Here is a 15,630-nt window from a genome sequence, read left to right as displayed (position 1 = left end):
ACCTCTAATTTCGAACAAAAGGATGCGAGAGGGAGATGAGAGGAGTGAAGTAGGTCTTGTACCATATTTTTTGTTTTAGCCGGAAAGTTTCATTTTTTCCGACGATTGAAGCTTCGGCAGGCATAGTAAGGTAGGATGTTTAGTTCTAAGTTTATGCATCAATGATTTATGGAATAAATGGGTTGTTTGTAAGATGAATTAATACTTAGAAGTTAAATTAAGGTTTGTGTTTCATATTGGGGCTTATTGGTTGTGGAATAAACTTTATTTCTTGACGTGCTACAAAACTAGGATGGAACAATTTATGGTTCAAGTGTCCAATTGTAAAAATTTGTGAAAATTTTTCCGTAATGTGCATGTAGTGTGCATATAGTGTGCATGGCTACAACTTAATATGAGAAGTGGGAACATCTACTAGTTATGATGCACATATGTTGGGCCCCGGAATTTAGCGAGTATGACCACAACCTAATTGGCCTCGGCGAAAAACAAAATTAAGAAAAAGCTTAGAGAATGTTAAGGGTCATGCGTGTCCATGAAATAACAACAACGAGTATCATGTTAACGGTTAAGCGATGGTTGATATACGTAACAAGACTTTTCAAACTGTCACTGTAACCTTATATACGTAACACTTATGTTTTACCGATAGGTCGCCGTTAAAATTTCTTATTAATGCAAAAAGCAGCTCGTTGCTCGATCTCTAGTTCTGTGCATATCATGTGTATGTCTTGTACATGTGCATGTCATGTACATATGATATGCATGTGGTGTATATGGTGGTGACGTCATAGGTGATGACGTCATTTTTTTTATTACGAATAGAGCTATAAGCTCTAGGTTTTTAGGTTGATTCATACCTGTGAGCATATCATATGCATGTCGTGTACATACAATAAGCATATCCTGAAATATTCACCCAAGAAAACACCAATTTTTGCCAATTTTGAGTAAACACCATCACAACATTCAAACAAGGTAGGGAATCCCATGATATAGAAGAGGGAGAAATTGATTAAGATCAAGTTATGATGAAATAAACAGCAACATGAAATATCAACTATCGAGCCTAGGGTAAAAGTGTCTTCATCAGCTGAAAAAGCTGTAACCTTGTATGTACAAGGATCGACTTTGTTGTCATCTAGATCCCTTTCACTGTAAAAACTAGGTTTTTCAAGTTCAGGCAATCCACACCACTCAGCATCAGAATTGCAGCTGGCATGCTTGGTCTATCTGCCGGATTTCGCTACACACATAAAAGACCCACATGGATTGACCGCAAAACTTCATGTGGATTACTGGAGTCTCCTACTGATGTATCGAGCATTTCAATGGACTTGCCTTCTGTGTATAAATTTCATGCCTAAAAGATCACAACCACCGATCGTACTGAATAAATAGAAGTACAAAGAATCTAGTCAAAATTCGACATACATGGTGAAAATAACTACATAATTACATCCAATGTGTATAAAAATATCAATCTTTCAATTGAGCATTATAATTTGACACCAAAATCAAAGGCACGAACTGCGTGTAGGGTCAAATTGAACACAATCTGAAAAAACTGAACTTAGATTATGAAATTCACAGTCAAATCAACACAAATCCCCACCCAAGGTTCTTCACCAACCGGCATTTCTTTCAAACTTCACAATCAAATCAACACAAATCAACTTACTAATCAACGTGGGAATGACACCGGTAAGATTATTATTGTAAATGAAAAGCTCTTCAAGTGAAGCTAAATTCCCTATCTCCTCAGGCATTTCACCAAACACATAATTCTCACAGAGGTAAAGCTTTCTAAGGTTGGTCATTTTGCAGAAAGTGGTCAACATTTCTCCATGAAACCTATTTGTGCACAAGTCTAGAATCTCGAGATAATGACAATTTGCCAAACCCTTACTTAACTGAATTTTAGGTAACTTCATTACTTGATTTATATAACTGAATTTTAGGTAACTTCATTACTTGATTTATATAAGTTACCAAGTGCCAGAAACAAGCTTATTAAGCATTACAAATGCTTGAATTTTAGGTAACTTCATTACTTAACAAATCCTATTTGTGCTCAGTTTTGATTACTTACTTCTATAAGTTTTGATACTAAAAACCCAACAAGCTTGCAAGAGGAACTAAATGGAAACAAGTATTAGAGATCAAACAAGAATACTCGTATGCTCAGTTTGAATTAAGGATTATAGTTTTTTTTTTCTTTGGTCTTTTTATTATGTTGAATCAAGAAGTAGAGGTTGAACAAAGATATTTTAACATAATCAAACAATAAAGGCATTCAAATATGTAGCTATCACAAGTCGGAAAAGAAACAAGTCGCTCATTCTATTTTCTATTTGTACAGGATATCTAACTAATTAACAAAAAAATTAGCCTTTGAGCAATCAATTTACAGCTTTTGAGGTTGCTCTATTTGTATTCATTTTTTCCATGGAGCTCCTTCTTTTATATATACAAACTCCAATGATCACAGTAGACGAATACTCAAACAAAGAAAGATAAGGATGCATCTCCCAAACGAAAATCTGAACCCAGATCAAAACAGGATATGGAGGCAACAGTAAGATTATTGCTTGCAAGTAAGCCCCATAATTCATTGGCTTCACATATATATTGCAATATGATTTATCAATCAAGAAGACAAACAACCCATGAACATAAGCCATTAGATGCAGGAAATTGAAGCAGGACCATTAGTTCCAACTTACAGTAGATAAACAAGATATTTTTCAGAGCATGATTCATTTTAGTTAAACCCACCTTCTTCACTCACTACGGAAAGGACCAGAGAAGAAGTTCTTGGACACATTGAATTCAGTTAAGTAAGGAAGATTACAAATGCTCGAAGACAAAGTGCCAGACAAATTAAGTCCACTAAGATTTAGAGAAGTTAACTTGAAATCAGAACAACGAACTCCGGTCCAATTGCAAGGATTTGAATATGCTGAATTCTAGGACACACACACACACGCAAAATCAGCATACCCATATGGAATGAGACACCCACACACACAGAGTACATACATACATACAGACACATACAATCATAGACTATATACATATCAATTATTAGATGAAATTCAACGATGGCAGAACAAATATTAGATGAAATTCATATATATATATCAAATCCACTCCAGTAAAAACCCAAACTTTAATATCAATTTGAACCTAAAAATCAAAACCCTAATTTATTTTCAACTGCTCAAATCAGTTATTGAAAAGTTTTCAAACCAAAACAATGAAGTCGTTCATAACCCAGTAATAATTTACCAGACAAAATCGAAGTCGTTCAACGAGGTCGTTCACGATCAGCAAAAGAAAATTGAAGAAGAAAATCGTCAGATTCGAAATTTACTTGACAAGGAGCAGAGGACGGCGAAAAGGACGCAAAGGACGGCAAGGATGACGAGTACGAAGGAGTAGGACGTCTTCTCTCGCAGACGATCGACGAATTTCTCTCTCTCTGGGCTTAGTAGTACCGTGAAAATTGGGGGTCCTCGCTAAGAACTCTTAGCAAAGGACTTTGTCTGAGCGAGTCCGGGTTTATCCCACTAAACTCAGTCCCTCTACCCACCAAACATGGGATACCCTAAATACTTAATCCAGTCCAGTCCAGTCCCACTTAGTGAGGCCAAACAAACGCCCAGGAGTACTACTTGTCCAATTTTATGCATCGGACATGACCACCTGAATCACTAATAAATTATAAAGCAAGGTTCAACTTAACTATTAGGACAATTCACAACTTGTTCTGGTAACTATTTTTAAAAATTGAAAATTTGTTTAGTTCATTAGTTTTCCCTTTCTATGAAAACAGAAAAACTTATTTGATAATTGCTTACTGTTTTCAGTTTTCAATCAAAATAAAGCCAAATTTTAAAAACTCACAAAAGTAGCTTTCATTTTTTTGGTTTTCAATTGTTTTTTTGGAAACTGAAAACAAATACCAAACAAGTTTTCAATTCTTCACGAAAATGTAAACAAAAACTAAAAACTTAAAAAATTAAAAATAAAAAATAAAAAAAAAATATATATATATATATATATATATAGGAAATTGTTATTAGCACTCCAAAATTCTCATTCTACACTCCAAACTTTCTATATTTAGAAAGAAAAATAAACTTGCGAGGAGTGTGGAATGAGATTTTTGGAGTGCCAATAACACTTCCCTATATATATATTTGCAAAACGGGCTCAAGTAAACTGATTAGCTAGGTACTCAGACTCATATATGTACAAAAAAAAAAAAGGCAAATATATAGTAAGTCACATCTCCGAAGATTTAGGGCTAGTTTGGAAGTGCTTTTAAAATGACTGAAAGCGCTTTTGATAAAATTGATTTTGGGTTCCAAAAGCACTTTAAGTGCTTTTTGGAAGAATCATTAAATATGTGCTTCTTACAAGGATAGGATCCACTTGAATTTTACTAAGAGTTGGTTTCAAAAATATTTTCACCGAAATCACTTTCAGTTATTTTAGAAGCATTTCCAAAGAGCCCTTAAATATTTGTTTATAATTAACAAAAAGAAGTTGATTAAATATTCTTTGTTTACCTACCCTCCTACACTAGTTTTGAGAATGTGATTTTTGATATAATGCATTGTGAAGAGAAGTCCAATGGAAATAGTCATTAGCCAGCCAAGCAGAAAGGAGTCGATCTCATCGTAAACATTCATTGAAAATTTTAAGCAAACTAAAACTCTGTGATGTAACTTGGTTTTGCTAAAAATGCGGGCTAAGCAAGATATATGTGATGAACCTAAACTTTGTATTGGATAACATGAATAATTAAGATGATGTATAGATGCACCTAACTTTTGTTATAAGGTTTCCAATTATCAGTGGCCGTGAAAAGAGCCATAGATCATAATTTCTGTGCATATGCATAATTGCTACACATTCAGCATGCATGATGAGGACACATAATGCTTTTGCAATTGGTTTCTATTCATACATTCCCTGTTCGAATTTTTCTCTCTTAAATTATTGTAATATTTTCGAACTCTCGTTTCTTCCTAATAATCGTAAATTTCTTTTTAAAGTAATATTATAGTGAGACATATCATCTTATATTATGTTTAAAACTCACCAATCAAAACTAGGGGAGGGAGATATTCTACCTATTACTAAAACCTTGTTTTGTCAACCAAAAGAGGGTGAAAATACTATGTAGTTTTTTATCATAGAAAAAATTGATGGGCAATAATGTAATTTCACAAAACTAAATTTTGGTGTTTTTTTATTGAAGCTTCATCCACAAGTGATTTTAGAATATATCTAGTATAATAAAATAAAAAATAAAAACCTCTCTTCCCACTCTCACTCTCCCTCTCTCATTCCTATTTTAAAACAAAGATAAAAATATTCACACACAAAATGTGTAAGCGTATGCTAGTACAATCTAAACTAGGAGAGAAGTATCCGAGCTTAGGTTCAGAGGAAAGAACATATATATTGTTTTAGCCAACTTGGGCATACACAAATTTACTAATTTGAAATTGAATCATACATTAAGACAAGAGAACATGATTGCCAGCAATGTACTGTTCCAGCAAGTGAGCGTGTGTCATGCTCATGCTATCAAGGAGGGGGCAGATTTGGACAGGAAAAATAGTAGCAGAGATGATCGAAGCAGGGGGAACACTATTGATGCAAAATTTGTACGGTCATAACAAAATATGGTTTAGATTGCTCAAATTAAACTAAATTGAAAAACACAAAACAAAACAAAAAAAAAAAAAAAGAAAACCGAAAAGACTGCTGGTTTGCCATGTTTGGGGAACCACTAGAACATTCAGTAAATTTCGATGTTTTTTTTCTCCCATCAAATATGAGATTCGGCTAAGATGGTATGAATCTGGAACCTCTAATTTCATTGGAGAAGTATAAATTTACCAACTACATTATGTCTACCACTTGATTTTGTTGTTGTGCTCACTGGTCCCTTCGGTTGCCTAAATGGGCAAAACACATTCCTGAGCAAAATCATGCATATACATGTACATATCATTGCCTATGACATTCCCTGGTCCCTTCTGAATTATGATCATGTGATAAATTTGCAAGGAGAAATCCATTTTGATCCTTTTGATAGTAATGTTTGGCAATGCTCGTCTGAATGTCAAGCAAAGGTTTGCATGGATGTATTTGTTTTGGCAGGTTACTATAAAATAAAGGATATATCTTTCTTCCTAGGCAGATTTCCGTTATTGAGGGAGAATCTTATATTCTAAACTACTCCAATTTATTAGAGAATGATTCAAACTTGACAATAAAGGAAGGACACACTATCTTAACCAATTGATATAACTCACATCTGCGCTTAATAAAAGAGATTTGACTCATCATATGTAGTTTACAATATCCATGAGATTGTTGGTATTTCCTTCGAAATATCCGAAAAATCAAAGATCGATATAGAAAGGGGGGTGAAATGCAAACTTCAATGAATATCGATTCACTACCTAAATTTTGTCAGAAGCCATTCCAGATTTCGAACTTTTGATTTTCTTTTTCTTTTTTGATAAATTTTTCTCTAATTTCGACTATATCTGCATGAGTTGATATACCCACTCCATTTCAAATTTTCAACAAAGACAGCCGATATTTGCATATCAATTTTCATCTATATCAATATTTTAAACATTAATCATATGAAAAGGAATATAAATCGTACATGACTCTATAATATTTCTTCTTGTTGTGGTCTAATAGGCCCAGACTTGCTACCTCCTTTTAAAATAAGAAAGGGAAATTAAAGCAGCAGAAACAAGCTTAAAAGATATTTAGAAGCTAGAAAGCATGCAGTAGGATTAGGGATGAAAAGTACTTGATCAAAGAATATCAGCACCCATCAGTACTTTTCGATGTTGTGTCATTTGAAACTTCATTGGCCTTCTTGAGTTCTGCAAAATGTCCAAGACCTAGGGCTTTAAGGTATAATCCTCCTTCCTTTTCACCTTCTTTTTCAAGTGATACTATTAAAGTTGAGTTGATAACTATATAATTATGGAATACATTATCAATGATTGTTCCCTCTAGGATTTTCCTTCTCACTCCTTGTAGCAAATTGACAAAAATAAGATCCACCTTTTATTAGCTTCTTTAAAAAGTTTTTTTTAAATAAAATATCATGTATTAGTATCATACTTTCTTTACAAAAAAATTTATGTCAAATTATTTGGGTGGTATATATCCATTGAACTTCATTTTGTAAATTTGAGTTTAGCTAAGTTGGTTAGAACAATAGTGATTTCCTTTATGTACTTAAGTTGAATCTCAAATTTTAGTAATTTAGATGAATTTAGTCTGAATTATCTTATCTTTTTCTAGAAAAAGTAAATAAAAAAAAACATCATTTTCATTGGAAAATGAGGATGATTTCACCTTGTAATGCCCTATAAAAAGATATCCATATATATATTGAAAATGGAAGATCAAGTAAAATTAATCAAATTTTCATAATTTAGATGAATTGAGTCTGAATTATCCTTTTTTTTTTTCTCAAAAAAAATAAAAACATCATTTTCATTGGAAAATGAGGATGATTTCCCCTTGTAATGCGCTATAAAAAATATTCATATATATTGAACTGGAAGATCAAGTAAAGGAAATCAAAGTGAAGGAAATCTGTCTTCTTAGGAGAAAGCACGAGAGAGTGGGAAAAAATTTTACATGAATTGTAGTTTATTGCTTCAATAATGCTTAAAAGTTGGGAAATCTTTCTTTAAAATTGCAAACTTGCAATGCAAAATTGGGCACCTAAGGCAGGACCCTGCAATTGCTATGTTTTTTTAGAACTAACAACTACAGAGCCATCTGCTTCAACAAAAGCCAAAGAAAGACTAGTGCAAATTGCTTAAAAATGGTGTGCTTGCTTAAAAATCTTACAATTTTCAAAACGTGTAGACACTCTATTTACTATGTTTTATAGGTGATGGACCACTTTTGCACTGATACACAGATGAATAAAAATTATATACGACACGATAGCATGGCGCCATGATTCTTCAAAAAAATTTAAGAGCTCAAGTTGAGTCGTATCTTAGCATATCTATAACGCATTCACACAATAAGTACGTGTTTTGTAAAGGGTCAAGTTAGTGTTTATTCATGAAACACGTTTTAACACGACAGTGACATGAAATGATAATTATGCTAACAGATTCATATATCTTAACACATTTAGTTAATGAATCGGGTTTAAATCCAGGATAACTTCATACAACGCAACACAAACACGAAAAACAAAACACATGAAATACTTCCTTTTTTAGTATTTTGTTTTTTAGAAACATCACATTGCTTTGGATTGTGGTTAGTCTAAAGTCTCCTTCCATAGACCCCCAGAGACCAATTATTGACAAAGGAAGGACAAAGAAAGGGGAAAAGTGCCTATCTTTGCATTTGCAGTGATGGACTTGAATTGCATTTTTCATTGATGGAAAGAAACGTAAAGATAACAAAAGGAATCAGGAAAGGAGAGTCAAAAAAACATTTTCTGATCATTTACTCGACGTTGATACAAAGTTCAGGCGAGTTACAAAGGATCAAAGATGTACATTCCAATGAAAAATAACTTCACTTTACAAAGGGGCTCCCAAACCCACTAATGTTTGAAAGCAGCAGCTATTTTCTTCTGAACCAGCTCCACTCCAAGGCGAGGAGATGATCTGGGGAGAGTTTCCTGAACAGGAAAATAATATTTTCATCAGATGAAACTACAAATGTGATCTTCGATAACAAAAAATTCTAGATTGTTTCGTTACAATAATGTTAACATGCTAATCGAACGGTAGAGTGAGGAAACAAGCACAAGTAGTAAGTCTTGCACTATCTACAAAATATCTTAGCCATGCTAAATGGAAACGAACGGGGTAAGTAAACTTGAGATGATTCAAGCAAGATAGGGGCCACCTCATAGAGGCAATTCCATCTATTATTAAGTTGGATGTTGATTTGATAGCCAATCCACTATCTAAAGCAAAGTAATTGCTTGATGCTCGAAGCAAAAAATATATATATCTTGAAAAGAGACTAACAACTAAAGCCATATCATCGCAATCATGCACAACAGCACAGGGAAAAAAGCGAACCCTAATCAGATAGCTATTACTGAAAAAAATTGATCATGGATGTTACAACAAACAGATGGCAAAAAAAAAATATTTGAGACAACCGACAGCAAAGAGAATCTGCATCCATCGGTAGGCATCTAGAGTAAGAATCAAATGCGTCACAAGATAGTTAACAGCAGCGGGAAAAAAGAAAAGCAAGAAAGTAAAAACGAAGAATGATATTTGAAAATAATCCCTTTAGAAATTGATTAGAAAAAGTAGTATGTACTCTGGGAGCACCAACTACATAAAATATGAAAAGGATAAGGGTGTGTGCACATCGATTCAAAAGTAAGAAAATTAGCAAAGGGTATTGGAACACATTATATGATTGTTGCATACGCATACGAAGCCTAAGCCAATTTTAATCAATCATAACGAAGATTAATTGGTTTCACCACTTCAGCATCTAATCAATCAGCTGGTATTGAAAGCAGTTTTTGTGCAAACAAGTTCATTAGACCAAAGTTCCAAAACAAACAGAAAAAAAAAAAAAAAAAAGACAACGAATCCTGGGTAGCATTTACAAATTACATTACCAATCACTCAGCTCCGCATTTAACCAAATAGGGCTAGCTCACAATCCATGACACAACGGACTATCATATGAAATGGTCCACTTGCTAACTTTACAAAAAGTTTCATGGGATGTCCATTCCTTTCAGCCATATGATTCCGAAAAATTTTAATCATCAGGATAGACAAATTTATGAGATTCGTCAAATCATAGACATTCAAACCCAACATACGGACATTAAAATCATCTTATTTGAATGTCAAATGACTGCATTCTGGAGCCCATCCGAAGAATAGCTTCATCAACAAAGAATTGATTCAACCATTCAGTGTCAATAGCAAGATATTAAATCTGTCTTTGGCGTCATTATGGGCATCAAACCTTTCACTAATTGCGCCAAGTTAATGGAAAACTACTATGAAAGCAAATGCAACATAAAGGATACAGTAATTTGATAAAAGGGAGCATTATCGAAACATATTTGTTTATTAGACACTTTATATTACTAAATAAAATAAGATAAGTTGAACAATGATATTAAGACAAGAAATTCAAGTAATAATAAAATATGTACAGAAGGAAAGTAGTCTACTTTGGAAGTAGGCCTCATATTATGATATGGATCAGCCTATCAGGCTTAACAGGTACCTCAACCCTTATACAGCCCGAGCTAAACTCTGTTGGGATCGCTGAAACCAAATCAGCCATAGGTATGTGTCCGGCCAGGATAGCTTCCCGTATTTGCATTGCTTGTGATGTTTGGTGAGGCAACACATTACTATATTGGACTACGGACATGTAGTATGTACTATGTAAATTCAAAACTTGTGATTAAGTTTTGAGTGCTTGTGTGATTTCAGTTTCTTCGTTTATTCTAAAAACCCCCGAAAGCGCACATAAACTCAGTACGACAGCTTCATATGCCTGTTTTGCATAGATTTAATGCATCCTTTACACACACACAAAAAATAAAATAAAAAAAGGTCTCTGGTCATGATCAGAAGTTCAATGTTTTAGCTTAAATATTTCTTTTATTTAAGTGGCGTTCCTCAACTTGGAAAATTCCCTGAATTCTGTTCGAACAATAATAAAGTTTAAGTTCCAACTCACTTAGTAGAACAAATAAATTACTGTATTTGTAAGCTTTTCCAATGCAAAACCAGCACATTGCACAAATTAATCTTGAAATTAAAGCCAACCCAACAAACTAAATGGAAGAAACTAACCTCAGTGCCATCAGATAACACTCTGGCCAAAACTGGTATCTCATACTGGTAAGCTCTTTCCCACTCTGGATTGCTCGTAATATCCCTCACCTGAGCAAAACCCAACACAGCAAACTCCATTGAAACCAGAGAAAACCAAAAGCTTGGGATTAGAAATGTTATTAGAGAAAAAATAAAAAAATAAAAAATAAAAAAAAACTTGGTGGGTTTACCTGCAAATCGACGTCGTGGAGGGAATCAGGGCCGGAAAGTAAGAAAGCGGCCTGAAGTTTTTCTTTAAGGCCATCGCACAAACAGCATCCGGACTTCGAGTAGAGAATGAGTGCTCGTGAAGGCTTTGAAGAAGAAGAAGAAGAAGAAGAAACGGCAAAAGGGTTGAAGACCCACCTCGCCCTGTGTGGTGTTAGGAACAAATTCGAGGCTGGCCTTGCTGAGTGTGCCATTGTCGCCGTCGCCAGTGCTGCAATGGCCATGCTTACAAATTCTTAGCAAAATGGGACAGGCCCAATTCTGGTCTTCTGCACCGGAGGCTGCAAATTTTTTTGGGCCGGACCTTGTTCTGGCCAATTCAGCGAATCGACCTAGCCCATGCAAAAAACTACCTGAATTATATGTCGAACCACAATCTCATACTTCATATTTTAAACATTGCAATTTCATACCTCAACTTATGAATTCGTTATAATGTCATACCTCCATTAAGTTTTCTGTCAATTTGACTAGTAAATTATGAACAAGAGTCGAGCCCACTCCTTCACCAACTAGAATACAAATTTTACTAATTAATAATTTATTTATTTATGAATAAAAATTAATAATTTATATTAAAATTAATAAACATTAATAATTTGACTATTAAATGATGACGTGGGGAATAAGTGGACCCCGCTCCTGCCACGTTATCATTTAACAACCAAATTAACAAAAAACTTAACGAAGGTATGACATTTCAACGAATTCATAAGTTGAGGTATGATATTGCAATATTTAAAACATGAGGTATGAGATTGTGGTTCGACCCATAATTAAAGTAGTTTTGTGTAATTTAGTTTTAAAAAATTTCTGTCATTTTTATCACATATTAGCTGCCTCCATTGGAATCCACACAATTGTAAGTGGGATTTTCAATTTTAATTTTGATCTCATTGTATTCTTGTCAAGGTCAACAGAAATACAAAAAATAAATTTAGGGTTTAAAAAATTAGGAGCAATTTTAACTGTAAGTTACATATACAAATAGTTTTATAGGACTTTTAGTGGTCGTACAAAAATGTGAACTACTTCAAAAGTATGCTGTAATAATATAAGTTCTGTTCAAATCAACAGAAGAACTCGTTGAGACAATATATACCAAATATTTATTTAGAATATAATATATTGGTATCAAGTACATACTCTGTTTGCTTACCATTTTGGGTGGATGAATGTGTTCTTTTTCAGTTGCTTGCTTAAATTTTGTTAAGAAAAAATGAAAGGTTGTCTCTGAAATTCAGAATTTATAAATAATAGCTAAAAATTAACTCTTAAACTTAAAAATCTCTTTTTTTTTTATAAAAAAATAAATAAATTTTCAATTTTATTCAAAATATCACTTAAATAGATAGAACTACCTTCAAATTATACGAATAACCAATTATTGATTAAAAGATTCTTGTACCATAATCAAGTGTTGCTCTCATCAATATTTTTCTTTTCTTTGTCAAACGAAGACCATCGGTTTCTCTCAATTTCATTTTTTCTTAAATAATCAAAGAAAGGGGTATTAACATCCTACTTGGTCAAATCTCTTGTTATTATCCTGCTAGGAATTAACATAAAGAAATTTAATCTGTTATGACTCTAGAAGGCCAACATACCACAAAACATTAGGAGCAACATACTATATTCATATAGCAGCAAGTGAACTACAAGAGTGGACAATAAAATGAGATAAAAAAATTATTCATTACACTCCAAATTTAAAAGAGTTCTACAAAGTAGAATGAAGTTGAATGGGATTCCTACAAGTTCGTTAATTATGGACATTTGAATCACATTTTAAAGACTTCCGAGTTGATTTTTATTCTCCACCCTCTTTTCTTAACTGAACAACAACGAAAAATCCGCATAAAAACTACAAAGCAATTTGCAAATAAATGAGTAAGCTACGATAAATTTTGCAAGTGATTGACTTCCCTATCTTTTTTCCTCACCCTTATGGCTGACCTCTCTGTTTGACTTGGCTTGGGCTTTTCTCATTTCAAGTCATCTTATGCTTGAAATAAAAATCCAATAAGTTTGGGCTCAATGGGCCTAAAAGGATCTGAAGCTTCCTTTAAGCCTAAATGCAATGTTTCATTGCTTCTATAGTATATTTAGACTTTCTAATTAATCATAACACTTATCAATCTATTTAATTAATTCCATCATTCTTTAGCTATCTCACCACATGAGTGTATCAGTGTATAGTTTTTTAGGTTCCAATTAGTGAGGTAGTGAGGTGATTGGTATCAATCCAATTGATTAGCTATTATACAATCACTTAGACTTATTCCAACTCTTGGAGTAAAACTTAAATTTTAGGTCATAAACTTATCTCAACTTGCTCCAAACCCTTACGGTAAATATGAGTTTTAACCTAGAACTCATTTATGGGACAAATTTAGCCTAGGATTCCCCCAGATTAGTGTCACATCCTGGCCCGAGGCAGATCACTTTCCGGGCCCGCTCCACCACCGTAGCACGATATTGTTGGCTTTGGGCTTACCATTCCCTCACAATTTTGTTTTTGGGAACTCACGAGCAACTTCCCAGTGGGTCACCCATCATGGGATTGCTCTAGCCCTCTTCTTGCTTAACTTCGGAGTTCCTACAGAACCTAAAGCCAGTGAGCTCCCAAAAGGCCTCGTGCTATTATAGGGATGAGAATATACATATAAGGATCACTCCCCCGGGCGATGTGGGATGTCACATTAGTGTCGAGTTATTAAGGCTGGGCCACCATATATGTGTACTTTTTTTAGTTTTACATTTATAAATTCATTAAATCCAACGGCTAAGATCAAATATGATCAAATCCAACAGTAAAAAAAAAAAATCTAACGGTCCAAATTTAAATTCAACGACTAAGGTAATTATAAAATAAATAAATAAATAAATTATGCGTTCATATTCTTTCATAATGTTTCACGAGTTTCACGTGGTCGGGGTCCAAAGCGGACAATATTGTGCTACGGTGGTGGAGCTGGGCTGGGAAGTGGTCCCCCCCCGGCCCGGGATGTGACACTTAGGGCGTGTTTATTTAGCCACCTTAAGTTTCAGTAGACTGGACTACTTAGCTAGAATTAGTAGTCATGTGTTTGGTGCAAATTAGGGTTGTGTTTAATGGGATTAAGCCGGACTCGTGCTGACTAAATCCTTCACTAGGTGGGCTTAGCAAGAGCCACACAAAATGAGGGATTCATAGTTCCATTTATGTTCTTCGTGCTGCTTCGCCCCAAGCATGAGTCTTTAAACGACAACTTGCCTTCCCTCTCTCTCCTCCTCCCTCTTTTCCATCTCAGAAGATCTCCAAGTCTGTAATATTAGGTTTGACTGAAACGAATCCAAAAAATCCAAGCCATCGCCGTCTCTCGCTTCCCCAATTCCATAAACCCTGACTTGTCACCAGTTAGCTCGCCAGGCATCACAGTAGGCTAGTTCTGCCGCTTCATATACTTGCATCTCTGATTGAATCCACGGACTTGGAAAGCTCTCTCCAATTAGAATGTTTCAACGGCTACGTTAAAGGTTGAATGCTCTCTTCAATTAGAGGTATTTTCCCTTAGATTCCTTTTATTTTTTACAAGTATTTTTCGTGAAATTAACATCCTTTTTTTTTTTTTTTGCAGGATTTTTCCTCCCTTGAATTCTTGCAAAAACGTTTCTTGAATTTCTTGTAAAAAAATAGTTCCTTCAATTTCTGCAAAAAAAAATCCTTGAAGTTCCATGAAATATACTTCTCAATTATTTGCAGATATTTTCCTTTTTGTCCTTTAAATTTTTCCTTGAATTTCGTGTGTGGTGATTGGTTGTAACTTTGAAGAAATTATGGATTATCTGATCACATTAAGGATTATTTGGTCAAGTTTAAGGATTAGGCCTCGGGGGGAGCTGAGTGTAGTTTTTCAGGGATTAAAAAGTAGTATTTTGTTTCAAGGACTCACAGGCCTCTGATACTGCACTAAACACTTCACTACATTAGTTCAGCTTAGTTCCTGAAGCTAGTCTAGTTCGAGATAGTCATGTGCAACAAATACACCCTTAATAAACTAAAACTTACTTTTCATTCTCCTTCTACTTTGATGATTACTTATTTAACCATTAAGAAGGACTCACAAGCCACGAGTGACATAGATCATGGCTACCCAAGCTAATGTAGAATTTGGTCGGAGAACTTATTCAATTGGCATTACAATGTAATCAATCATTCTCCAATTCAATACTCTCAATCATTTACCAGTTTATGGACAATTTATGTCAAACCTTATATGATTATACTATCTTATATGATTCAATTGAGTCGTATATGAATGCCTCCTTCATTACGCTTGATACTCCGGCTGAAGATTCCCGAATCACATCTTAGAGTCTTCATCCTCACATAATGAGGAATTGAACATTCACATGCCTATGAGAATAATTCTCTAACCCCAACAATGTATATAGCACATCCAAGGTGAGATATGATCACGTTTCATTGTCAAATGATCAACAACGTATCTCCAAG

General features: G+C 34.2%; 1 protein-coding gene across 2 annotated transcripts; it reads right to left on the bottom strand.

Moving 5' to 3' along the window:
- Nucleotides 1-8,509: 8,509 nt before the first annotated feature.
- On the bottom strand, nt 8,510-11,417 carry LOC137718428 (uncharacterized). 2 transcript variants are annotated; one of them, XM_068457979.2, is made up of 3 exons: nt 11,096-11,417; nt 10,884-10,997; nt 8,510-8,710 (listed from the first exon to the last, which is right to left on the bottom strand). In XM_068457979.2, exons 1-3 carry the CDS (start codon nt 11,354-11,356, stop codon nt 8,633-8,635), a joined length of 453 nt encoding a protein of 150 aa, XP_068314080.2. In that variant the 5' UTR covers nt 11,357-11,417; the 3' UTR covers nt 8,510-8,632. The 2 variants fall into 2 exon arrangements, with proteins under 2 accessions (XP_068314080.2, XP_068314086.2); XM_068457985.2 differs by having other exon boundaries at nt 10,884-10,973; nt 11,096-11,396.
- Nucleotides 11,418-15,630: the final 4,213 nt, after the last annotated feature.

This window comes from Pyrus communis, chromosome 15 (assembly GCF_041283825.1).
Source record: "Pyrus communis isolate YQ-2024b chromosome 15, ASM4128382v1, whole genome shotgun sequence".
Taxonomy (NCBI): Eukaryota; Viridiplantae; Streptophyta; class Magnoliopsida; order Rosales; family Rosaceae; genus Pyrus; species Pyrus communis.
This window is presented reverse-complemented; position numbering and strand designations above follow the sequence as displayed.